At 44.4% G+C, this 27,329-nt stretch overlaps 1 protein-coding gene across 2 annotated transcripts in view; it reads left to right on the top strand.

Annotated features, from left to right (window-relative positions):
• SHPRH (SNF2 histone linker PHD RING helicase) overlaps positions 1-27,329 on the top strand; it is a 217,747-nt gene that overhangs the window by 108,338 nt on the left and 82,080 nt on the right. For both annotated transcript variants that reach the window (XM_073557668.1, XM_073557669.1), the window contains exon 17: positions 1,665-1,772. In XM_073557668.1, coding sequence (XP_073413769.1) covers positions 1,665-1,772 — 108 coding nt within the window. The remainder of the gene's footprint in view (positions 1-1,664; positions 1,773-27,329) is intronic.

Genomic DNA, 27,329 nt, shown 5'->3' with positions numbered 1-27,329 from the left:
TAACTGTTAATGCTGTGAGTAATGGCTACACGTGTCTGAGAGTTCCCAGAGGAGGAAATGAACGTCTGTAGTGAGAAACAGCCATGAGGTTACCCTGACAGCAAGGGGATATAACTGTGAGGCTAAGAGAGCCTGTGTGCTGGACATTACATAACCTGTGTGACCACAGGCTGGACAGAGTGAAGCTCTGTCATGGACGCTATGCTGTTTTCTATTGCTTTGATGGTTTAAGATGCATGAATAAACCGCATGGACTGAGATTGTTTTATGGAAAACCCATGCCGGATCTGATTATTTGGCTGCCAAGCGAGTGTCTGCTACCCGAATGACAGCGCTACCTTACAACAAAATAGAATATATATTATACTGTATATTATACTGTATCTCTACCATTATAATTTGTTATAACTAACCGTAGTTAGTTACTATGCCCAGGCAGCGCCAGGCTCTTCAGCTAGTTCTAAGGCTGGTTTCACATTTGCGTTTTTTAGCGCTGGAAAAAAACGCTAACCTGCGCATGCGTTTTTTCCCCTATATTTAACATGGGTGCGCATACCTGCGCGCTTGTAAGCGCATGTATGCGATTTTCATGCGCTGCGTTTTTTTGGGGTGTGCGATTGGATTTTCCAGACGCATCATGTTGCATTTTTTGGCCCTGCAAAAAAGCACATGCGCACATATGCGCACGTTTTGCGCTAAAAATGGCCATTATAGCCTATGGATGCGCATATGTGCGCACTGGCATGCTCATGTAAGCGTTTTTTTGCATATGCGTTTTTTTTTTTTAACCATGGAATTTAGGGGTTTGAGTTAGAGTTAGGGTTAGTTAAGGGGGTTTAGGGTTAGGGTTAGGGTCAGGGTCAGGGTTAGGGTTGGGTTTTGGGTCAGGGTTAGGGTTTAGTATGGTTTGGTTAAGGGTTAGGGTCAGGGTTAGGGTCAGGATTAGGGTTAAGTATGGTTTTGTTAAGGGTTAGGGTTAGGGTTAGGGTCAGGGTCAGGGTTAGGGTTAAGTATGGTTTTGTTAAGGGTTAGGGTCAGGGTTAGGGTTAGGGTCAGGGTTAGGGTCAGGGTTAGGGTTAGTTAGGGTTTAGGGTTTGGGTTAGGGTTAGGGTTAGTTAGGGTTTAGGGTTTGGGTTAGGGTTAAGTATGATTTGGTTAAGGGTTAGGGTCAGGGTTAGGGTCAGGGTTAGGGTTAGGGTCAGGGTTAGGGTTAGTAAAGTCATGGTTTGGGTAGTGTGAGGGGCCACCTAAAAATGTTGGAAAAAAACGCAAACGCGGTAAAAACGCGCTACAAACGCATAAAAACGCTGCGTTTTTTTCATGCATGCTCATAAAAATGCTTGAAAAAAACGCAGCAGTTGTATGCTTATGTATGCGTTTTTTCAATGCGTTTTTTTGCGGGAAAAACGCGCTGCAAAAAAAAGCAAGTGTGAAACTAGCCTAAATAAAGCGGTGCTATTCTTCAAGACCATGTATTCCTTCCAGTCATCGAGCATAAGCTACATTTATAGCATGCATCCACTGCTGAGATGGGAAGAAGAACATTTTTATGAAGGTGAATAGCTGGGTCCAGTCATGACCATTTCCATGAAGAGTTCAACACTATTCTTCAGTAGGTGGATTGTAATAATGTCATTATGAGTATGTTTACTTTTTAATTGCAGATAAAAGAACTTAAGCAACATTACATGATCAAATCGAATGCTGAAGTCTCTGAGGCCCACCAAGCTCTACAACCAGTCCTGCAAAATTTACGTGAACTGCAAAGAAAGGTAAATTGTTTGTTTAATTTCCAATCTGTGTATGATAAATATATACAAAGATTATAACAGATTTATACAATAGTGGACCGTCTTTATTATTTTAACATTGGAGCCTACAGGCTATATGCCACATTTTGACTAACCAGTGGCAGAGGTCTGAGGTTCAGTTACAGTCAGAATTATTTAGTTCCCATTGCACATAAGGTTCATTAGCAATGTTTACAAATTGCGACGGCCACTCCAAAATCCTCTCTGACTTATCCTGGAAACAAGTCTCAGTGAACTTTGACATTTGCTTGGAATCATTGTCCTGTTGGAGGCTCCAGTGACTTCCAAGTTTCAGCTTTTTGACAGAAGTCATGACGTTTTCTCCTAGGATTTCCTGACACTTGATAAAAACCATCTTGTCCTCCACATGCTGCAAATTTCCAGAGCCAGAGGAAGCAAAGCGGCTCCAGAGAATCACTGACCTACATCCATGCTTTACTGTAGGCAGGTTGTTGATTTCAGCAAATGCTTCATTCTTCCTTCTTAAAACATATCGCTGATTCACAGGTCTGATAAGTTCCAGTTTTGTTTCATTGCTCAACAGAACAGAATTACCAAAATTTCTGTGGCTTATTTTATATAGTTCTTAAGTATATTGCAGCCAACTTTTTTGGAGGGTCAAAAGAGGTGTACATTTTGGAATATGGATGTGCAGAGAACCTGCCACCCGGTCAGGTGTGGTCACTTTTTGCTCTTATTTTTATTCCCGTTGAGTGTTTCTCTATTTTCTTTCTTCTTCTTTTTGTAATCCTTCTTACTGTTCTAGATATATGGAGCTTTTTATTTAGTGATAATTTTTATAATTTTACTAATGGTATGTTGCTCACATGATTCTCGAGGGTTGGATCTTTAGGCTGCTCTGCGTTATTAGTCTGTGAGCAATTTCCCCTTGGTAAAGACCATAAAAATTATTAAAAAGGCTCATATCTCTTGAACGGTGTGGTGAATTTACAAAAATAACAAACAGCAGCAGGAATAAATTGAGAACAAAAAACATCCAATTTTGTCCCACTGACAGATCCTCTTAATTTGCACCTCATTGTCTGCTTCCACCAATTCTCACTGCAAGTCTTTCTTAGCTGCTTCATTAGGGAACCTAGTAGCGATGGGTTAACGCTGCTGCCACCTGGAGGCTGACACTAATAATACACCTTATCTAAAAAGTTGGCTCCTCCCCATCAGACTGTACCTAGCCTGCAGGCCCCCGGCTATGCAATTTGGCTTGTTATGAATTCTGGATTGGGCATAGAGTGCCATTGATTTCAGCCATCCACATATCTGGAATGGACAATTGGGCCTCAAATATTTTAAGGATTGAGGAGTTATCTGCAGGATAGTGGTTACTGCATCTGGCGGTCTTCAGCCAGATTTGTCGTTATTGGGGCACTCCAGCTGTCGATCTAATAGCACCTAGACTGAACTACAAGGTGCAAAGGCCAGAATGATATAAATCCCTTGTTCACAGTTCACCCTCCTGTACCTGTTTTTGACCTCTGCTCCTCCTACTTAGGCTTGTCAACACATAGTGGGTGCCTATCATCCTGATCGTACAGCAATGACTTTGAAGATCCTGGTACGTGGATGTGGTCAACACCCTCACAAAAGCCCCATGGACCATCTTGGACTGTTCAGATCTCCTTTTCCAATGTTCCCTCTGCCATCAAAAATTAATGGTTGCTGAGTTTAACAGCATGGCTGTTGAATCTGCAGTGCTGAGGGCACCAGGACTTTATAAAGTTATCCAGACCTTGACCAGGGAAAGAACGCCCTCTTCCTTACATATCTTCCATCATGCTTGTAGCATGTAGCATGGTGGCTCAGTGATTAGCACTATATCCTTGCAGCACTTGAGTCCTGAATTTACAGTAAGTCCCACCAAGGACATCTTAGTCACTACTTCCTGGGTAAGATGAATTAGATACGATTTTAGGGCCCTTTGACCCTTGTTGTGGTTACAGGTTGCTTTGAATTATGCTACTGTTCACCTAGTCACCCAGCCTAGTTAAAATATCATGATCGGGGGGGCGTGGCCTGGGCTCTGAGCATGTAGGAGGCAAGAGCTCTAAGCTCCCACAGTCACACACTAAAGCAACAAAAAAAGCGTGCAAATGGTTAATAAAAGAAACCCATACTGGACCCTATTCTATTCCTGAAACTCTGGTGCACATTCTGAGCCTAAAACTAGGACCCTGGTCCAAAGGAGACCGAAGATATGAACTTTTAAAAGTTTGGGACAGTAGTGGTGTAGGAGAAACAGAGGGACATCTCCCACCATTTGCCTTCCTGGAAGTGACTGGAGTGCTACTGTGGGCTGTATATAAGCCAGGACTGATCTGGAGGCTCATCGCCAGTAATAAGAACAATAAAGACTTTATTTGAAATCCTCCCGGTAAGGCACAACTTGATTATAACTGACTGCAATGTTTTTTGCCTGCGGGGTGTAAGGGATAATGGCACGGCTGCGGCGGAGGGACACGGAACTATGCACAATCTCCCCTCTGGATTTCTGACCGAGTGCCGCCGAAATCAGGAAGTTCCACGGCCAGGGTGAGGAGAGTGGGGGCAGAGGAGCTGATCTGGACCCTTTCTGGACTGACACACGGAGGATATAAGCAGAGGACACTGGCGGAGACTACTTTCTTGTCACAGAGCAGAGAGGCGGAGGGATACCACTGGACCCATTGAACAGACATCAGAACGGCTAAGAACAGCGTTCCAGCCACATTGAGGACCGGACAGGGGGCGAGAAGCACAGGGGGAGCCTCTGAAGACAGCAGATGTGAGGCACATCCGAGTTTGGGCCACTAGAACCGGCTGCTGATTAGTGCTCACAGCCGCAATAGACTTCAATGGGAAGTAGATCCGACCGCTTCCAGCCTGTCAGCACTGAACAGACCTGACGTCACAGGCCCTGCAGCGTTCAGTCAGCGGTCTCCCCTGTGACAGGCACAGATAATCCCACGAACTGTACAACATAGGAGAGACTTAACCACAGGGGTACTGGGGAAAGGACACAGGCATCTGGGAGGCACTCTTTATCCCCATATAGCGTCCCAAGGGATTGTTCACTGGCTGCTTTCAGCATATCAGCGGCGCAGACATACAATATAACAGAGTCTGCAGTTCATGGCTGGTGGTCCCGGTGCCTGGTATCCATCTGACCAGTGAATTACAACAGAAGATTACCTTTATTTCAACTGAGGATCAGCGATACAGTGGGCTGCTGATATTGATACTGCAGAATTGTGTGACTTTACTCGCTCTCACTGAGGGTCTCTCAGTTAACTCCTTTGGGAAACTTGCTTTTTGACCATTTTTCTTAACTTGTTTGATTGAATAATTTAAAGGGGTCATAGATCTGATGTCTAGGAAGGGTTTGTGGCAAACCAAGATGCAGTCAGGTAGGGGCAGAGCTTCCAATAGCCCACACAGGGTCACGAGGCACAATTTTGGGGTACACTCTAAATCATACAACGGTATCTCTAATTTGTTAAGCCCAATAAAATCTAGGTCACCCCTGAAAATAGATGAGCCAAAAACGCCTTATCTTAAAAAATCTCAGAACCCTGCATCTGTCAAAGTTAGAGAAAACAGAAAGCAAAAAACACAATTATCCTGAACTAAAAGTAAAAAATATACTGCAAATAATGCATAAAGGTAATAATAATAATAAGGGTATTTAGTAAACATAATTTTGATCAAAATAATGTACAAGCCATCCCGCCACGTCACGGCAACCCTTGTGGGATAGTCCCTACTCTAGTATTTAAAACCTTATCACTTGCCAAGTGGCGTGAATGTGAATAAGGGTCGAGCGGCTGAACCACTTGTAACAGCTTAGGCCAGACTGGATGGCTTTCCAAGCTCAGAAAAAGGGCGGTCACACCCCTATATGCACTGAATGCACAATGAAATGAATAAAAAACAAATCTGAACTGAGAAAAGTAAGTTAATGTGTATGCACAATGTAAGTGCATTTTAACACATGACCATTAACCAGAGAAAACAGAAAGCAAAAAACACAATTATCCTGAACTAAAAGTAAAAAATATACTGCAAATAATGCATAAAGGTAATAATAATAATAAGGGTATTTAGTAAACATAATTTTGATCAAAATAATGTACAAGCCATCCCGCCACGTCACGGCAACCCTTGTGGGACAGTCCCTACTCTAGTATTTAAAACCTTATCACTTGCCAAGTGGCGTGAATGTGAATAAGGGTCGAGCGGCTGAACCACTTGTAACAGCTTAGGCCAGACTGGATGGCTTTCCCAGCTCAGAAAAAGGGCGGTCACACCCCTATATGCACTGAATGCACAATGAAATGAATAAAAAACAAATCTGAACTGAGAAAAGTAAGTTAATGTGTATGCACAATGTAAGTGCATTTTAACACATGACCATTAACCAGAGAAAACAGAAAGCAAAAAACACAATTATCCTGAACTAAAAGTAAAAAATATACTGCAAATAATGCATAAAGGTAATAATAATAATAAGGGTATTTAGTAAACATAATTTTGATCAAAATAATGTACAAGCCATCCCGCCACGTCACGGCAACCCTTGTGGGACAGTCCCTACTCTAGTATTTTTATTTGTTTTTTATTTTTTTTTTTTTATCTGTCAAAGTTGCAAATGGAGATCAGGTACTACTAATAGCTCATTGACCAAAACACTATCTAAAACACAACCTGAAACGCCTCAAAAAAATAAAAATTTAGGGGGCAACATTAAACCCCCCTTCCGACTGAGACTCTTACAGAGGAAATGGACACTTCCAAATCAAACAAAAGGAAGGGACCAGGTGATCAGGAAAACACTGGGAGTCTCTCATCTGAGGACTCCGACAGTGTCTCAGCTGACTATACTCCAAACACAAGCCCTGAAAGGCAGAAGCCTAGGAGGGATAATGGAGGTCCATTCCCTTCGTTTGAGGTTCCTCCTCCATCCATTAACCTGGGGGAGTACAAGGGGTCCAACAAACAAGCCACTGAAGGATTCATGGCGGATCTCTTCCAGTCCTTCAGTGATGCCCTAAAAATAGGGTTTGAGACTCAGGCCAAGGCCCTACAGGAAACTTGCAGAAATCTTAGCCAAAAGGTTGAGAAATATGAGGTAAAGATGGTACAGGCGGAGAGGGATATAGTTTACATCTCAAAGGAGAATTCACTCCTCAAAAAGGAGGTTATTTTCCTTAAAAACAAATTGACGGATCTGGAAGACCGAAGCAGGAGAAATAACTTAAAGATACGAGGTATCCCTGAGTCGGTCTCCCAGGCAGATCTCTCTGATTACGCCAAAAATTTGTTTAAAAAACTATCACCAAAATTGACAGAATTAGAAGTCAATATCGATCGTATACACCGCCTCCCACGTCCCAAAGGGGTCCCACAAGAAAAGCCCAGGGACACTATCCTCAGGGTCCATTTCTTTGAAACCAAGGAGAAGGTTTTAAAATCTTTGCGAGAGAGAGGTTCACCTCCTGAGCCTTATAAGGATCTTAAGATTTTCCAAGACTTTTCCAAAGAGACTATGGACGCAAGAAGCTCCTTCAGAGATCTGACCTCTAAACTTAGGGAACTTAGAGTGTCATATAGATGGGGTTTCCCTACCAAGCTTTTAGTCTGGTATAAAGATAAACACTACCCCATCTATACTCCACACGAGGGTCAGAAGTTTCTTAAAGTCCTGATGGTTGAGCCAACCTTTAGAGATAGGGATTAGGATTGATCTTTGTCTTATGTTTGAATTTATTTGGGGGTCACTATTATTTCCTTTTCCTGAACATGAATATTAGTACCCGTAATTACAGTTTATCGTTGTCACTGTGGGAACTTGCCACTTAATTTTTTTCTCGTTTTTCCCCTGATCTAAGGTGAGACACCAACCAGTTTGGAGTCCTCTAGGAGAACTCTCAAGTTCTTAATTTTTTTTTTCTGTATTTCATCGTTTTATTTGTTTCCCTTTCCTGTTTTGATATTGCATTCTAACGATGAAAATTTTATCGTACAATGTTAGGGGGCTCAACAGTCCGAATAAGAGGTATGCGGTATGGAAGGAGATCAACCAAACCCGGGCCGAATTGGTATGCCTTCAGGAGGTTAAACTGGCTTCCGATTGACACCCGATCTTCCAGCACAAGAACTTCCCACACATGTACAAGTCACTCTCCACAAAGAAAAAGGCTGGGGTCATCACATTGGTAGGTGGCACCGTTCCTTTTCAGCTCATCAAAGAAATACCAGACTCCTTGGGCAGGTTTCATATACTCATATGCTTACTCCATGAAAGGCCATGCACAATAGTGAATGTATACGCACCCAACAAGGGACACATTCGTTTCTTGAACAAGCTTATCAAAAAAATCGACAAAGTTAAAACAGGCGAACTCATCTTATTGGGCAACTTTAATATTGTCCCAGATAGCAGCATTGATTCATCCTCTTTAGTTCGCCACAAGGTCCCAGCTTTAAAAAAACTGGTTAATTCAAAATGAGCTTTATGATGCTTTCCGCTGCTTGAATACATCGTCACGTGAGTATTCTCACTTTTCAGATGTACATAAGACAGCTTCCAGGATAGATCTTCTACTTACTAACATATTCACTCTGTCCAAAATTAAGGACATTCGCTTCATGCAGAAGTCCATCTCGGATCATACCCCGGTTCTCATTGACTTCCTTGTGGGTCCTCCCCCTGACAAACCATTCTGCTGGAAGCTTAACTCAACTTTGCTATATATACCAGAGTACAAACAAGAGATAGAAAACGCTCTCTTAAACTACTTCAAGGAAAACGTACCTGGTGAAGTAGATCAGTTCACCGTCTGGAACGCCCATAAAGCGGTCCTGAGGGGGTGTCTTATGCAAATTCTTTCTAAACATAAGAAGAGAAATAGGGAAAATATTACAAACCTACAGACCCAAATTAATGATCTAGAGAAAAAACAAACAAACTTAAAAGTTCCTTCCCAGACCGTCCAGGCTGAGATTTTGAGACTTAGACAGAGTTTGAGATCTGAAATCTACCAGGAATATGATGCAGTCATCAAAGCATCTAGGTACAAATCGTATGTGTCTCTTAACAAGCCTACCAGGTTTATGATGAGGAAATTAAAAAGAGAAAGAATTAAAAGGAGAATAAATAAGATAGTATCTCCCTCGGGTGACCCCAAAACTCACCCTAGGGACATTGTCAACTCGTTTGCAGAATTCTTTAAAAATCTCTATAACCTGAAAGATGATCCCCATACACCAGTGGTTAACTCGAATTTTGTAGATTCTTTTCTACAGAGTATCGATTTACCAAGAGTCGTTGAGCTGGACTTGAATTATGTCAATAGCCCCTTTACAGAGAGAGAAATTGTTGACGTTATCAAGAAGCTGCAGTCCCAAAAATCACCAGGGCCGGATGGCTTCTCTGGAGACTACTATAAATCCTTTTCAAAGGTTCTGGCTCCACAGCTGGCTTCCGTCTTTGACCTGGCGTCCTGTCTGGGTTCTTTCCCAAAGGAGTTGTTAGAGGCAACAATTATCATGATTCCGAAGGAGGGGGGGGGACCCCGAGAGGATACAGAGCTATAGGCCAATATCGCTTATAAACAGCGATATTAAAATCTACTCAAAGATCATTGCAAACCGATTAAAAAACATCCTTCCACATCTGTTGGCGGATGATCAAATAGGCTTTACAGAGGGCCGCCAGGCCTCAGACGGAACTAGAAGGGTGTTGAATCTGATAAATTTAGCGAACAACCTGAGAACCCAAACTGCTTTTCTGGCACTGGACGCCGAGAAGACGTTTGATAGACTAAACTGGCTTTACTTAAAAGCAACTCTCGCTAGATTTGGCTTTGACGAGAAGTTTCTATCAACAGTCTTCGCCTTGTACTCGGGTCCTAGTGCCAGGATTTATGCAAACAATTTCCTCTCCGACCCGTTCAACATTACCAATGGCACGAGACAGGGGTGCCCCCTGTCCCCCCTTCTATTTTTGCTTGCCATAGAGCCCCTAGCCGAAAAAATAAGAATAAACAATGATATTAAAGGCTTTGAACTGCCATCACGAAATTTTAAAATTGGATTATTCACAGATGATCTATTCCTCACGCTACTGGATCCTGCAAACTCCATTAAAGCCCTTTCAGTTGAACTAGAAAAATTCTCTAGAGCATCCTATTTTAAGATAAACCCAAACAAATCAAAATTTATAACTCTGAACATGAAACAATCTGAAATTAACGAAATAAAGGCCCAAACCCAGTTCATTTGGGAGGAGAAAGAGATTGTCTATCTAGGGATTAGAATAGCTGGATCAATCCAAGCCACAGTTAGGGCCAATTTAGACAGCATTATAAAGACTATTACAGGAGATCTATCCTTTTTGGCTCAGCTAGAGACTTCCATCTTTGGGAAGATTCTGGCAGTCAAAACTTGTATCCTTCCCTAAATTTTATACATATTTAGGAATTTACCAGTTAGCTTTCCGCACCAAACCATTGATAAAGCTCAAGAGCTCATCCGACTATTTATTTGGAAAGGTAAAAAAAGCAAGAATATCTGCAGACTTGATGTACAAAAATAAAAAACATGGGGGCGCAGGACTGCCCAACATATACGCTTATTATCAGGCCTCGCTCATCAAACAGAGCTGGCACTGGTTTACTGAAAACATGACGCATCCAGCTTGGTATGGCTTGGATAGAGATGCTAGTGATAGAGGTTCCATGCAAAAGCTTTTCTTTCACTTCCTTCTGAAAAAGCCCAGTGCGAACTCATCTCATCCTATATTCCGGCCAATAATCTCAGCCTGGAGGGATCTCATTAAGCCGAATTAAAAATATCAAAAAAGCAGAGCAAATCTTAAAGTTGCCTCTATCTTCATTGGCACTGATGGATGATCTCCCGATACCGGAGGTTTGGGGGAAATCTGGAATTAAAAGGGTGGGGGATGTTTTTAGTGGAGTGGAGTTTCTGAAATTCGATGAGATCAGGGTTAAATATAATTTACCGTCATCTGAGCTAGTCTTTTACACTATGTTGAAAGACAGAATTTGGAAATTCATAAAAGGGAAGACTTTGAATTATGATATGCTATCTTCACTATTGTGCAACCTTAAAAATAAAAACCTCTGGAGTCTGCGTAATTTGTATATATCTGTTGACAAAGACCTAACGAGCCACAAAAACATATACATGAAGAGATGGGAGTCCGATTTTGGTGCTGATATCCGTCTCGAGAACTGGAACAATGCCATCAAAAACACTTACAATTCCAACATATGGGTCTTCATGAGAGTTATTTCAAATTGTTAAATAGGTGGTACTATACCCCGACGAGGTTATCGCATTTTAACACAGAGCTATCTTCCTTGTGCTGGAGAGATTGTGGAAACCAAGGGAACCTCTACCATATTTTCTGGGGTTGTTCAAAAATCAAAAACCTCTGGCTTCAAGTCACACAGCACATTAACCTCATTGCTAAGGACTTCACAATTACACCCGAAACAGCACTTCTTTCATTAGACATGGAACAATTTGATGATTCGGTAAGACACATTATCATACACATCCTCTTAGTGACCAAGACCATGTTAGCACAATGGTGGAAGAAAGCAGAGGTTCCCAAGTTTTCAGACATACTTGACAAGATAGGCCAACACAGCAATTTAGAACGCAGATTTGCGATTAACAACAATTACATTCACAAATACTCAAAAAAAAAATGGAAGACCTGGAACAACAAATTTCATATCAAATAGACTTAACAAGAGGCACTATATTTTGAAGTTTAAACCTGGGCGCTTTAGTACTGGGATGCTGTATCTCCTTCCAAGAATGTTACCCCATAATAAGGATTGTCGATTTTTTTTCTCCATCGCTTCATTGGGGGACACAGAAACCATGGGTGTATGCTGGCTGCCACTAGGAGGCTGACACTATGCACAGAAAAAGGTTAGTTCCTCCTCCGCAGTATACACCCCACCGACCGGCACTAATTTCCTCAGTTTAGCTTAGTGTCAGTAGGAGGTGGACACGGGTCTTTCATTAGACCCATATCTACCTCAGTGTGCGTCGTTCCCTTGCAGGTTTCGGAGGGATACGGAGTGAACAGTCACATCCGTACTCCCACAAAGAGACTATGAGTACGGCGTGTACTGCCATCCCGTATCCTCATAGCTCTCCACGGCAGGACCAAGAGCCCCGAGCACGGATGCGTGTCAGGCGATCCACCTGGTCCTCGCCCCCCGTCTCCCACCCACTCGCCGACCAGAGCCTGTCGGTCTGGATGAGACGCAGACCTCCTTCTATGGAAGAGGACAGGATCATAAGGTACAGGTTTTTGCTGAGAGGTAAGTATGGGACCCCGGAGTGTCACCTCCTCTCCCTAGCCTCCCACGTCTCCCCAGCTACACCTCTCTCTCTTATTTTGGCCAGCCATGCTGCAGGCTTGGGTACCTTGCGGAGCGGGCGCCCTTAGTGACATCCCTAGGTGTCACGGCTCCTTTCAGCAGCCTTTTCCTCTCTCTGCGCCCCCCCTCCCCGGCTGCACTTATCTTGTTTCGGCTCAACAGCCGGGCGGCAGACATGGATCCATTGCGGGGCGATCGCGCGGCAGTGCAGCGTTGCCTCCGGCCGCCCCGCGCTCCCCGCCGGCAGCCGCATCTACTCCAGGCCCCGGCTTCTATTGCGGCCTTGTTCGGCGTCGCGGCCACGCCCCCCGCCTTTTTCCCCTTAGGCGGGCTTCTCTCCCGCCCGTTCTAAGCCCGCCCACCGCTCGCTCCCTCCCATTCTAGGCCGCCCTCCGCTCTTTCCCTCCACGTCTGCGCTCTGGAGGCGGCGCTCAGCAGCGGGCGGTACCACCTTTGGCTGCAGTTAACCCCGCCCTCCCTGTCTCCACAAGGAAGCGCGCGTTTTTTCTACCGGGCTCTCAGGCGGCCGCCATTTTCTCCAGCCTGTCAGCCGGACTCCTTCGCCGCTTCTGTGACCCTACAGATATGGACGAGCTGTGCAGCAGCGCTCGCTGAAAGTATCCACAGGACACCGAACCGTGAGTAGCTCTGCATCTGCAGACTGACACCCTCCTCTGCCTCCTGTCCCCCATCCTTCCGGCACTGCTTCAGTGACTTTCCCCCCATCCAGCCTGCTGCCCAGGAGCCCCCTATTGCTCCACGTGAGAGCGAATCTCCCATTCCTGACTGGGCTTCTTCCCTATCTCAATCATTGGCGTATCTCACCAGAGTGTCTCAGTCCCTAGTGGCCATTCTTCATAGGTTGTCCCTGGACTCCTCTGCAGGACCCAGCAGGTCACAAGAGGTTCCACCTGAACCAGCCACCATGAGCCGCAAAAGACCCAGGCAGGATCTCCTGCCGGAAATCTCCCCTCGCTCCATCTCACCACATAGTCCTTCCCAGCAGTTTCCTTCCCATGCATCCTCACCTGAGTCAGGCGACGCGTTCTCGGATGCGCCATCCGAGAAGATTTTAGAGCTGGATTCGGACCATACCGCGGACATGAAGGTTACGGTACAGAACCTCATTGCAGCGATTAACCATACTTTCGAGATCACAGACTCCCCTGCAAAACCAGGAGGTTTCGTTCAGACGGGCATAAACACCTTCCGGAGTCTTCGCTCCTCATTCTGAGTTTGCCAAGCTCCTCACCAGGAAAGGAGAAATCCGTCCAGGCGCTTTCAAAGAGGGAAGCGCCTCAGCGTGCTGTATCCATTCTCTCAGGAGCTTACCGACAACTGGTCGGCTTCTCCCTCTGTAGACGCTCCTGTGTCCAGACTATCTAACAGCACGGTCCTTCCGATTTCAGGTGTGGCGGCTTTGAAGGATTCTAACGACAAGATCATAGAATCCTTAGCAAAGTCAGCATTCGAAGCCGCTGCAACAGTGCTAAGCCCAGCCTTTGCCTCCACTTGGGTAGCAAAGGCCAAAGCTGCTTGGGCGGAAGATCATTCTTGATGGAGCCCAACCAGAGTGTTTGGCCGAAATATCCAACCAGATCTCCCATGCCGGGGATTATCTGGTCTCTGCCTCCTTGGGTGCCGCCTCTTGTGCAGCTCAAGCGTCCAGCAACTTAGTTGCAATCCGGCGTACAATTTAGCTTAAGGCTTGGCAGGCGGATTTGTCGTCTAAAAAATCCCTTACCAATCTGCCCTTTCAGGGTGCGCGTCTCTTTGGATCCCAGCTGGACCAGATTATCAAAGACGCCACTGGGGGCACAAGCTCTCTTCCACAGTCCAAGCCTCGTAGACCCCCTCCAGGGTGTCAGTTTCGGTCTTTCCGCCGCGTCGCGACGGCAGAATCTTTTTCCAACCAGCAAAGGCTGCAAGCACGCCAGGATAGGAAGAAGGTCTCCTTTATGCCCACTTCATCCTGGCGATCTCACTCCTCCCAGGGCAGAGGGTCCAGAACTGGATGGTCCACCTCGGCATGACTATCTACAAAGCCCCGAGGCGCCTTTCCAACTGGGCGGCCGACTCCTTTTCTTCAGGGACATCTGGCTTGCCTCGGTGGAAGTCGCTTGGGTCAGGGAAGTTGTATCCTCAGGATACAAGATAGAGTTCATGTCTCGGCCCCGGGATCGCTTCTTCGAGTCCCGTCCTCCAAAAGACCCCGCCTTAGTTCCGGGCGTCTTTGCACCATCGACTCGCTTCTCCGTTCCGGGGTCATTGTGCCCGTTCCCGAAACAGAGCGATTCACAGGGTTTTACTGAAACCTGTTTGTAGTGCTGAAAAAAGGCGGCGCGGTTCAGCCCATTCTGGACCTCAAACTGCTGAACAAGAGGGTCCGCCTGCGTCATTTCAGGATGGAGACCCTTCGTTCAGTAATCGCTTCCATGGAGGCGCAGGAATTCATGTGTTCAATAGACCTTTCAAGATGCCTATCTGCATGTCCCCATCTTTTACGGGCATCAGATATTTCTGCGTTTTGCGATTCATCAGGACCACTACCAGTTTGTCGCCCTGCCGTTCGGTCTTGCCACCGCGCCCAGAGTGTTTACAAAGATCATGGCGGCGTTGATGGCCCTGTTGAGGATCAGAGGTCTCGTACTCTTCCCGTACCTCGGCGCCATTCTAATCAAAGCTCCGTCTTTTCACCATACTCTCCAAAGCCTTACCATCATTCTCGACACCCTGTCCAGTTTTGGGTGGCTCGTAAACAAGAGGAAGTCCTGCCTCATTCCGACTCACCGTCTTGTGTTTCTAGGCTTATTGTTAGACACCCGTCGATCGAGGGTCTTTCTCCCGGAAGAGAAGTTGATCTCTGCGGCGAGATGTTTGATCGCTACAGAGCCTAAAGCTTCCATCTTTCCGGTCAGCCATGAAAGTCTTGGGAAAGATGGTGGTGACGACGGAAGCGATGCCCTTTGCTCAATTTCACATGAGAGCGCTTCAACAGGCCATTCTGTCTCGGTGGAACAGGTCCGTTCTCTCCCTGGATCGTCCAATTCGCCTCTCTTTCCGGGTCAAACAGTCCCTCAATTGGTGGCTGACGTCACCCCTCATCTCACTGGGCCGGTCATTCCTTCCGATTTACTGGCAGATTGTGACAACGGACGCCAGCCTTCTCAGCTGGGGAGCTGTGTTTCGCAATCAGATGGTTCAGGGTCGGTGGTCGACCCAAGAGACAACTCTGTCGATCAACATCCTCGAGATACGGGCGATTTATCATTCACTGGGAAAGGCTTCTCAGGGGTCTGCCGGTCCGGATTCAGACAGACAGTGCCACAGCGGTGGCATATGTCAACCACCAAGGGGGGACACTGAGCTCCTCGGCTCTAGCGGCAGTGTCCAGGATTCTCCACTGGGCAGAGGTATTGGTCCCAGCGATATCCGCAGTGCACATTCCCAGCGTGGACAACTGGGCCGCCGATTTTCTCGGCCGCGAGAGTCTCACGGCGGGAGAGTGGTCCTTACATCCGGACGTCTTTCATCAGCTTTGCCATTGTTGGGGGACTCCGGACGTGGACCTGCTGGCGTCTCGCCTGAACAAGAAGGTCCCACAGTTCGTATCCAGGGCCCGAGATCCTCTCGCAGTGGGCGCCGATGCTCCGACCATTCCCTGGTCGCAGTTCAAGGTCCCTTATCTGTTCCCTCCCCTTCTTCTTCCCAAGCTGTTGAAGAAAATCAAGGCGGAGGGGTACCAGTCATCCTCATCGCTCCGGATTGGCCCAGAAGGGCTTGGTTCGCGGACATCGTCAATCTTCTCGCGGATGCCCCCTGGAAGCTTCCATCAGGGGAAGAGTCTTGAGGAGATCATTTGCATATTCCCAGTGCCTTCTGGGATAAGTGAAGAGTCTCCGCGAGCTCAACGATCACTGGGTTTTGGCCGTTGCAGCTGAAAAGAGGAAATCGGAAAAACCGCGCGCCGATAGGCGCGCGAATTTGGGCTCATCTTTCATCGTTTTTAAGAAATCTCAAGATGGAAGAGGCCAGGAGCCATTTGGTGAGCTGCATTTCTTGCTACATGTTCACAGACTTACCAGTGGAAAAGCCAAACTTCACATGCCACAAATGCAAGCTTGTGTCCCTGTTGGAGGAAAAGTTGCAAAATCTCGAAGAGAGGTTAGCTACGTTGAAGATCATTAAGGAAGGTGAAGAGTTCTTGGACAGAGCAGAATTATCTCTTCATGTTACAGAAAGAGAAGAAATTCGAAGTGCACCTGAAGAAACAGAGGAATGGAGACATGTGACCCAGAGAAGCAGGAGGATCAGGAGGCAGTCAGCACCCATACTGCTCAGAAACCAGTACCAGGCTCTCGCGCAGGAAAACAATGAAGAAATACATCAGGATAAGACTTTGCCAACAAGCAGCAACCTTGTACGCCTTCAGAGTCCTCCTGGATGGAGAAAGAAAAATGTTGTGAAGAAGAAACGGAGAGTGGTGGTCATGGGGGATTCCCTGTTGAGAGGAACTGAGGCCGCTATCTGCAGACCGGATATTACTTCAAGAGAAATGTGTTGTCTTCCAGGTGCAAAAATTAAAGATGTGTCTGACAGGATATCAGGACTCTTCAGACCTACAGATGACTACCCATTCCTGCTACTACATGTGGGGACAAATGACACCGCAAGAAACGACCTGGAAACCATCTGCAGAGACTTTGAAGACTTAGGCAAGAAAGTGAAAGAACTGGGAGCGCAGGTGGTCTTCTCTTCCATCCTCCCAGTGGATGGCCATGGAACAAGGAGGTGGAATAAGATTCTGCAGGTGAACAACTGGCTACGTCGATGGTGCCGTCAGCAACGATTTGGATTTCTGGATCACGGAGTGAACTACTTATACGATGGACTACTTGCTAGAGATGGGGTGCACCTTACGAAGACTGGTAAGCATGTATTTGGAAGTCGCCTTGCTACACTTGTAAGGAGAGCTTTAAACTAGAACAACATGGGAAGGGAAGCAAAAGACCAGAAAAAGCCATACACCTGACAAATGCTATTGAGAACTCTGCTATTAGAAGTGGAAAGGAAGAACAAAGACGAAAGAATCTAATTAATAAAAATATTGGGGAAAAAGAAACCAATCACAAACTAAAATGTTTCTATACTAATGCACAAAGCATGGGCAACAAACAAGGAGAATTGGAACTACTAACACAGGAAAAGAAATATGATGTCATTGGAATCACTGAAACTTGGTGGGACAATACACATGATTGGAATACAAGACTAGAAGGATACAACTTATTTGCAAGAAACAGACTTGATAAACGAGGAGGGGGTGTCGCATTGTATGTTAGAAACGCGTATATCTGCACAGAGATTGAAGCTTCAGAGACTGGGAGTTCTGTGGAAACTGTTTGGGTAAGAATACAAGGACAGAACAATGGAAAGGACACCATTGTAGGCATTTACTACAGGCCGCCTGTGCAAGCTGAAGCTATGGATGAACTCTTTATGCATCAAATGGCCAAGTTCTCCAAAAAATATGACATAGTTGTCATGGGAGATTTCAACTATCCAGACATTTGTTGGGAATCTCTCTCAGGCAAAACTAACAGGTCAAGGAAATTCTTATCCTCTCTTGCTGACAACTTTATCTTCCAAAAGGTAAGGGAGAAAACAAGGGGAACTGCTACCTTGGATCTAATCCTTATAAACAGGGAGGAAATGGTTGAGGAGGTAAAAGTGGCTGGGACCCTAGGAGGTAGCGACCATACTATTTTAGAATTTTGGATAACTAGAGGCGGAAGACCAGTGAAGACTCAGACGTCAAGGTTAGATTTCAGAAAGGCAGATTTTAAGGGATTCAGAAAGAGAATTGGAGGGATCCAATGGCTGGATATCCTTAAAGACAAAAATGTCCAGGAAGGATGGGAAATCTTGAAAAATGAAATTCTCAAAGCACAGTTGTTAACAATTCCGAAAAGAGGGAAGAATAGGAAGCAATTAAGGAAACCAGGATGGATGAACACAGAACTTAAGCACATGCTAAAAAGGAAGAAAAAAAGTTTGTAAAATGGAAAGAGGGAGGCATATCTAAAGAAGAATATAATGCTGTCTGCAGAACCTGCAGGGCACAAATCAGATTATCTAAAGCTGAAAATGAATTGAGGCTTGCAAGAGATGTCAAAAGCAATAATAAAGGATTTTGGGGATATGTCAAAAGTAAAAGAAAAGTCAAAGATGCTATAGGATTTTTACAGGATGAAAATGATGAAATGGTAAGACAGGATGTTGAGAAGGCTGAACTTTTAAAATATTTTGCATCTGTTTTCTCTCAGAAAGGAAATGTAACATCAACTGTTATTCACTGTCCTATAAAGGGAATAGAAGTATCCAGGATATCTATAAACAGAAAGATAGTGAGGAAACACTTAGCTAGCCTAAATGAATTCAAGTCTCCAGGTCCAGATGAATTACACCCCAGAGTACTGAAGGAGATAGCAGAAGAAATTTTTGAACCCCTCTCTATAATCTTTGAAAATTCTTGGAGAACAGGAGAAGTGCCAGAAGACTGGAGAAGAGCAAATGTTGTTCCTATCTTCAAAAAGGGGAAGAAGGTGGACCCAGGTAACTATAGGCCGGTGAGTCTGACTTCTATACCAGGAAAGATCTTTGAACAAATTATTAAACAACATGTATGTCAATACCTGGATAAGAATGAAGTGATTAAACAGAGTCAGCATGGGTTTGTAACTAATAAGTCATGTCAGACTAACTTAATTTCCTTCTATGATGGTATCACTGATTGGGTGGATCAAGGAAATGCTGTAGATATAGTATATCTTGACTTCAGCAAAGCATTTGACAAAGTCTCTCATACAATCCTTATTGAAAAAATGATTAAGTATGGAATGGACAAGGCAACTGTTAGGTGGATTCATAACTGGCTTAGTGATCGGACCCAAAGAGTGGTCGTAAATGGCTGCACATCCAGTTGGAAGAATGTCTCAAGTGGGGTACCACAGGGCTCTGTCCTGGGCCCTGTATTGTTCAACATCTTTATCAACGATTTAGATGAAGGAATTGAGGGTAAACTGATTAAATTTGCTGATGACACAAAGCTAGGAGGGATAGCTAATACTAGAGAAGAGAGAGAGAGGATTCAAAAAGATTTAAATAAACTGGAGAAGTGGGCAGCAACAAACAGAATGGTTTTTAACAGGGAGAAATGCAAAGTACTACATCTGGGCAATAAAAATGGAAAAAGCATATATAGAATGGGAGGAATAGGGCTAAGTGACAGCACATGTGAAAAAGACTTGGGTATACTAATAGATCACAGACTGAATATGAGTCAACAGTGTGATGCAGCAGCAAAAAAGGCAAATGCAATTCTAGGATGTATTAACAGAAGCATACAGTCTAGATCACGTGAAGTCATTATTTCCCTCTACTCCTCTTTGGTCAGACCTCATCTGGAATATTGTGTCCAGTTTTGGGCACCACATTTTAAAAAAGACATCAACAAAGTGGAGCAAGTTCAGAAAAGAGCGACCAGAATGGTGACCGGTCTGCAAACCCTGTCTTATGAGGAAAGGTTGCAGGATTTGGGAATATTTAGTTTGCAAAAGAGAAGACTGAGAGGAGACTTAATAGCTGTCTACAAATATCTAAAGGGCTGTCACATTGTAGAAGGATCAACTTTATTCTCATTTGCACAAGGAAAGACTAGAAGCAATGGGATGAAACTGAATGGGAGGAGACACAGATTAGATATTAGAAAAAACTTTTTGACAGTTAGAGTGATCAATGAGTGGAACAGGCTGCCACGAGAAGTGGTGAGTTCTCCTTCAATGGAAGTCTTCAAACAGAGGCTGGACAGACATCTGACTGGGATGATTTGGCGAATCCTGCTTTGAGCAGGGGGTTGGACCAGATGGCCCAGGAGGTCCCTTCCAACTCTACGATTCTATGATTCTATGATTCTATGATTCCAGACAGAGCGGATCTGCTGTCTCAAGGTCCAATCTGCCATCCCAATTCTCTGCCACTTAATTTAACGGCGTGGCTGTTGAAACCGCGGTTCTGAAGCGGTCAGGTTTTTCAGATCGGGTTATTCACACCATGATCCGGGCTAGAAAACCATCTTCTTCGAGAATTTATTATCATACATGGAAGGCCTATTTCACTTGGTGCGAGGCCAATGACATTCCGCCCATGTCCTTTTCTCTCCCTTCTATCCTGGCGTTCCTCCAGGCAGGCCTAGATGCGGGCCTTGCCCTCAGTTCTTTGAAGGGTCAGGTTTCAGCGCTCTCCATTCTTTTTCAGAAGATGTTGGCCTCCCGTCCGCAGGTCAAAACCTTTCTTCAGGGAGTGGCTCATACGGCACCTGCGTACCGCGCTCCCGTGGATCCATGGGATCTCAATCTGGTTCTGGAGACTCTTCAACGGTCTCCCTTTGAACCTCTCAGGGAAGTCTCCCTGTCCCTTCTCTCCTGGAAAGTGGACTTTCTGGTGGCCATCACCTTCATCCGGCGCGTGTCGGAAATAGTGGCCCTTTCTTGCGCCCCCCTTTCCTGGTGCTCCATCAGGACAAGGTGGTCCTGCGGCCCCCCGCCTTCCTTCCTAAGGTGGTGTCCACTTTTCACCTAAATGAGGACATTGTTCTCCCGTCCTATTGTCCGGGTCCAATCCACCCTCTGGAACGCTCCTTGAACAAGCTAGACTTGGTCGGGGCCATGAAGGTGTACCTGGCTAGGACTTCTCCCTTGCGGAAGACAGACTCTCTTTTCATCATTCCAGATGGTGCGCGGAAAGGTCAGCCGGCCTCCAAGGCTACCATTGCTCGCTGCATCAAATCGGCAATTTTGGAGGGCTACCGGGTCAAGCATCGAGTGCCCCCTCCGGGAATTAGAGCTCACTCTACCCGGGCAGTGGGTGCCTCCTGGGCGGTGCACCACAGAGCTTCTGCGCAGCTGCTCTGCACAGCGGCAACCTGGTCTTCGATCCACACGTTTGGCAAATTTTACAAGGTCCACACCTATGCTTCGGCGAATGCCAGCCTAGGCAGAAGGATCTTGCAGGCGGCGGTGGTGAGTCCGCTGACCTGATGGAAGTTTGTTTCCCACCCCAGGGACTGCTTTGGGACGTCCCATGGTTTCTGTGTCCCCCAATGAAGCGATGGAGAAAACAGGATTTTTGGTTGCTTACCGTAAAATCTGTTTCTCGGAGCCTTCATTGGGGGACACAGCACCCTCCTATATTCTGCAACTCCTGTTCTTAGGTTGTTTGTTGATTACAGTTGAGTTGTCTGTTGTTTTCATTCTGTTTTGTTAATTCTCCTACTGCTTTCTCACTAACTGAGGAAATTAGTGCCGGTCGGTGGGGTGTATACTGCGGAGGAGGAGCTAACATTTTTCTGTGCATAGTGTCAGCCTCCTAGTGGCAGCCAGCATACATCCATGGTTTCTATGTCCCCCAATGAAGGCTCCGAGAAACAGATTTTACGGTAAGCAACCAAAAATCCTGTTTTTTCTTTTATGTTGTTATTCGATATGTTATTCTATGCCTATTTGTGAGTTCTCTAGTTTTTAAGTTTTTTTCCGTACCTGTACAAGGTTGTTTATTCCCCACTCCCTTCCCTCCCTTCCTACCTTCCTTTCCCTACCCTGTTTATTTCTAAAAAACCAATAAAATTATTTGAAAACAAAAATATCATAACCTACTACATTTTGTCCATTTATGTATTATGTGTGCTACTATTTTATATATATATATATATATATATATATATATGTATATATATATATATATACCGCTTGTTTCCTGCATCCTTTGGATGTTTTTTGATGTACATATGCACTTTGTCTCCCCCATGTATCTGTTCTTTAATTTGATATTCTAATAAAGTTCATTTTTACTTTATAATATTCTGGGCTTTTTTGATCGCTTTTTTCCTTCCTGGTTCTTATGACATGTTTTGCAATTAGTCCTTGATTTAGTCCTTTATTAGCACCAATATACCTTGTTTATTTTGTATGGTGATTATACTTTGATTGTAATGGTGCTCTATTTATTGCTGAGTATTATCTTCAAGGACATCTGCAAAGAGTTTGTATGTTCTTAAGACTGTTAGCCCTTTTACATTTAGCGATGCACCAGCGATCCAACCAGCCATCCGACCCGGTCAGGATCGCTGGTGCATCGCTAAATGATCGCTAGTGAGCTTTCATACAGAAAGATCTCACAGCGATGCAGCAGCGACGCAGCGCACGATACTTACCATTCACACACAGCGATCCTGCGTCCTCCCGCCCGCCTCCACGCGTCGCTGGACATCACAGCAGGAAGTCTCAGCAGGAAGCGCCCGACGAGAAATGGAGCTGGACATTCTCGCGCGATCAGCGATGAGCAGCGGGGGAGCCGGTCGCTGGTAAGTATCACACATAGCGATATCGCTAGCAATATCGCTATGACGTCACAAAACCAGTGACGTTTTAGCGATATTGCTAGCGATATTGCTTAATGTAAAACCCCCTTTAGAGACCTCTTGCTTTTTCATCTCTCCTGTAAAGTGACTTTTCTTACTATATTTACCTCCAGGCAAATTTCAGCGCTGGTTACCTTTTTCTGTCACTCTTTTTTCCTCATCCTTAATGTGGACAAGGTAGTGTTGCAGCTGATAACGTCTTTTCTCTATAAGGTGGTTTCAGATTTCTGCCCTTCGCCCTCTCACCCTGCTGAGAGAGCTTTGCACAAGCTGGATGCCATCAAAGCTGTGCGTCAGTACTTGTCTGTCATAGCCCTCCATTCAGATGCTTTGCATTGTGGTAGGCCCGCACACAGGCCTGGCCGCCTCTAAGGCAACCATTACTCGATGGATACAATCTGCCATTCTGGAAGCATATCAGTCTAAGGCTAGATCTCTACCATTGGGGATCTCGCTGCTCGGGCTGGGGAGCATCCTGGGCTGTTCATAACTTCGTATTGGCAGGAAGGTGCTGGACGCAGTGATTGTTCAAGAGGTGGCTTGAGTGGGGACAATTCTTCCTGTGGTAATAGATGATTTTTGTTATTCCCTACCCCAGGGACTGCTTTAGGCGGTCTCATGTTCCTGTTACCCTCAATGAAGATCCTGAAAAACAAAGATTTTTGGTACTTGGTGTAAAATCTTTCTCCTAGCCATTATTGGGGAACACAACACCCTCCTTTTGTTGCATGTTCAGACGTGCACTTACGTTGTTGTACTTTTCTTTCATTCATTTGCTTCTCCTACTTCTTGCTCTCTAACTGTGTAGCTTGGTGGCGGATGGCTAGGGTGTAGTCTTCTGGGGAGGGGCCGACTTTTGTTAAGTTATATTATTAGTGTCAGCCTCAAAGTGGGAGAAGATTTAAACCATGGCTTCTACGTGCCCCTTGTGTACCAGAAATATTCATATTACAATTCTCTTGAGAGTTTATCACCTGCCTCCTCAGGACTCTAGTGATGTCCTCTTTCTGCCACATCCAGGTAGTCTGAGTACCTTTAATGTTGAACTTGCAAACAGGGCTGTGGAGTCGGAGTCGGTGCTCATTTTGGTGGAGTCGGAGTTGGAGTCGGTATAAAATGGACCGACTCCGACTCCTAAAATATATAATAAATTGGGTACAGTAATTCAATGCAGGATGTGCTGAATATTTTTTCATAGGAGTTTGGGAAAGTTATGAAATGTCCTATAAATGGCTGTTCTATTCCTGATCTAAGGCTACATTCACACACAGCGTTTTTCCTGTGTTTTTTGAGGATACGTTTTTTAGCTGCAAAAGCAGATCATCTTTTTAAAAAACTGCATCACCTGAAAGGTTTTTGAGCTCATAGATAATGTTTTCAATAGCAAAAGCAGATTAGAAATCTGCTCTATCTATCCATTTATCCATATCTGTCTATCCATATCGTATCTGTACCAAAAAGAATGAAAACCGGGTAGTACACCAATATATATTCTGTTCTATCTAAATATCTTGATTATTGGATCATAAAAATGATTAAATGTCTGAGGTTCACATTGTACTACAATAAATTTTTCACTTAAATATAAGCAATATGTGTGGGAGTCGGAGTCGGTGTAAGGGAAATTCAGGAGTCGGAGTCGCAGGTTTGGCTTACCGACTCCACAGCCCTGCTTGCAAACTATGCTTCCAACTATATCTCTAGGAACATCCAATGCTTTTGCTATCTTTTTGTATCCTTTTTCTTGTTTGTGCAAAGCAATGATCTATTCTCTTAATTCTTTGGCACAGTCTCTTGAATTAGCCATACTTGAAATATGAAATCAAATGTCATAGTGCACAAAACTCCTTGCCAATCCAGGTATCTGATATGTTTTGTCTCAAGAACACCCCATGCAACTAGTGAAGTCCTGATGAGTGGCATCAAGTGTGCTTCAGACGGCATATCTGTAAATGTGTGCTCATACGAGAGATTCTGTTCACGGGTGAAAACTTCTGACATGGCAGTAGTCATTTAAAGTGGCATTTTGTGTTGAATTTGAAGAAATCACTTGTTATGTTAGTTTCTTTAACCCCTTAACTGCTTATGCACATTAAAACAGATGCAGCTAAGGGGCCTTTTTTACTCATAGGGAATAAGAGTATAGGGCCCTCCAGAGTTAGAAAATATCTGGGGTTTCAGCTACTGGGAACCCTGGAAAACACATCAGGGACATATTTTCCGGTCCCCGATGATGTGATCAATCAATAACTATAATCAAGGTAAAAACAATGATATACAAGTCAGACAAAAGAGAAATGATCTCCCAAAGCTCCCACACCCCCCAGTTGCTATGACATCCCCTGGGCCTTCCACGTACGCTTCTTGAAAAAAACGGTGGGCACATCTGAGATCGGCCATCCGGCAACCGCACAAAATTTTCCTATTGTTTCCTAACTTGATCACTGTGATGGACCCTATCACCGTGACCAAAAGCCATTAATTAGTAAATCATCCCCTTAGTCAGATTACATTTTTTAATGTTATAAATTTTATTTCCTTCATTCTTTGCTGTTAAGGTTGAGTTTAGGGCTAGGGTTGAGGTTGGGCTCAGGGGTAGGGTTGGATTTAGGGTTAAGGTTTTTTCAAAAGTTTAAAAAAATAATGACTATATGATGGCCAGTGTTGACCGCAAGTGGTCGCTATTCGAGTTTTCATCGGGTGCCCAGGTATGCACCGAATATCGTGAGTGCTCGAGTCCCCACCCCACATGTTTTTGCCGCTGTTAGACAACCAAAAAAAATGCGAGTATATGTTTTTTTGCCAACAACCTTGAAACATGAGGGGAGGGTACTCAAGTATGTCACTCACGTACCTGCAATACTTGGTACATACCCAAGCATCCGATTCAAACTCGAGTGGCGAACACTTGTGCGTAACACTAATGACGGCATATTCACTTTGACAACCTAATGTTATCAAATTCTGTGTAGTACCTGAGTGCTAAAAATCCTCACTGTACTTCTGACTAAAATCTTTGAGAGGTATAGTTGCCAAAACGGGGTAATTTGTGGGGGTTTTCTGCTGTTTAGGCACCTTAGGGGCTCTGCAAATGTGACATGTCGCCCTCTATCTATTTCAGCCAATTTGTGTTCCAAAATTCAAATATTGCTTCTTCCACTCCGAGACCTGCAGTTTGTCCAAACAGAACTTTTTGACTATATGTGGGGGTATCACTGCACTCGAAAGAAAGTGGGTAACAAACTGTGTGGTCCACTTTTTGGTGTTACTGCTTGCAAAAGTGAAAAAATTGTGGCTAAACCAACATTTTAGAGGTAAAATTAAAAAAAAAATTTCTTTACACTTTCAATAATTCCTGTGTAGCACGTGAAAGGTTTAAAAAAAATTTCCTGACAACAGTTTTGAAATATTTGAGAGGTGCGGTTTTTAAAATGGAATCACTTTTGGGTAGTTTCAAATATATAAGCCCCTCAAAGACCAATGAAATCTGAATAGGTCCTTAAAGAAACAGATTTGTAAATTTGTTGAAAACTTCTAACAAAATAACATTTTTTTTTTTAGAATTTTTGCTAAAATTGTGATATTTTCATAAACAAACGCTAGTCATTTCAAAAACATGTTACCTCTATAATGAAGTACAATATGTCTCAAAAAACAGTCTCAGAATCACTGGGATCCGTTGAAGCGTTCCAGAGTTATTACCTCATAAAGTGACACTGGTCAGATTTCTAATATTTGGCCTGCCATGAAGGTCAAAATTAGCTTGGTCACTAAGGGGTTAAATTATACCTGATTTATTGCAAAAACCTAATTTGTAACGTGGGTTGTATAATTTTAATCTCTTTTGTTAACAAGCTCAATGTGAATGTCCCATTAAAGGGATTTTCGGGGAATAACATTGAGGACCCATCCACTGGATAGGCCATTAGTGTCACACTGTTCGGGCTCATGCACCCTCCTCGTACACTTAATTTCTCTGTTGGTCACTGAATGTAAATACATGGAACAAGCTGCATAGTTCAACTCCATTCAGTGTGTTGCAGCCACTGCTGGGTACTGCAGAACAGCTGTTGTTCTGAATTGGAGCTGTTCCTCGATTCCCGGCAGTGTCCTCTCTGCAGCTACATTCCTTGTGTTTACATCTAGCAGCCACAAGAGCAAATAACAGCTGACCAATGGAGATGTTGCGTGTCCAACCCTCACCAGTCTCATGTTCATGGCCTATCCGAACCATAGGTCATCAATATGTTGTGCGCAGACAACCCCTTAAACTTTTGATGCATGTGTTTCAATCTGGTCATCTCTTTAGATGCCCACTCCTTATTGAACCCTTCCTAATGTGGCGTTCCTGTTTTGCAGTAACTTTCATACAAAGTGTTGAACAGTTTTGTAAAGATATTTTCAGTGTATATAATTAGTTGTCCTGGGCATAATATAGCACTACGGCCATCTTATGCTAATGTGATCGATTATACACCACGTCCCCACATCGAACATCTACATTTGGCATCGGAGCAATGTGAATGCGGAGGGTTCATGATAGTGTCTTCGTTAGCTGTGGCTGTTAAATTTCAAGAGACTTTGCTTTCTACAATTGCTACAATAAAAAATATCGAATGAATG

Source organism: Dendrobates tinctorius, unplaced genomic scaffold (assembly GCF_039654945.1).
Source record: "Dendrobates tinctorius isolate UK_male_01 unplaced genomic scaffold, ASM3965494v1 ptg000250l, whole genome shotgun sequence".
In the NCBI taxonomy this organism is placed as follows: domain Eukaryota; kingdom Metazoa; phylum Chordata; class Amphibia; order Anura; family Dendrobatidae; genus Dendrobates; species Dendrobates tinctorius.
This window is presented reverse-complemented; position numbering and strand designations above follow the sequence as displayed.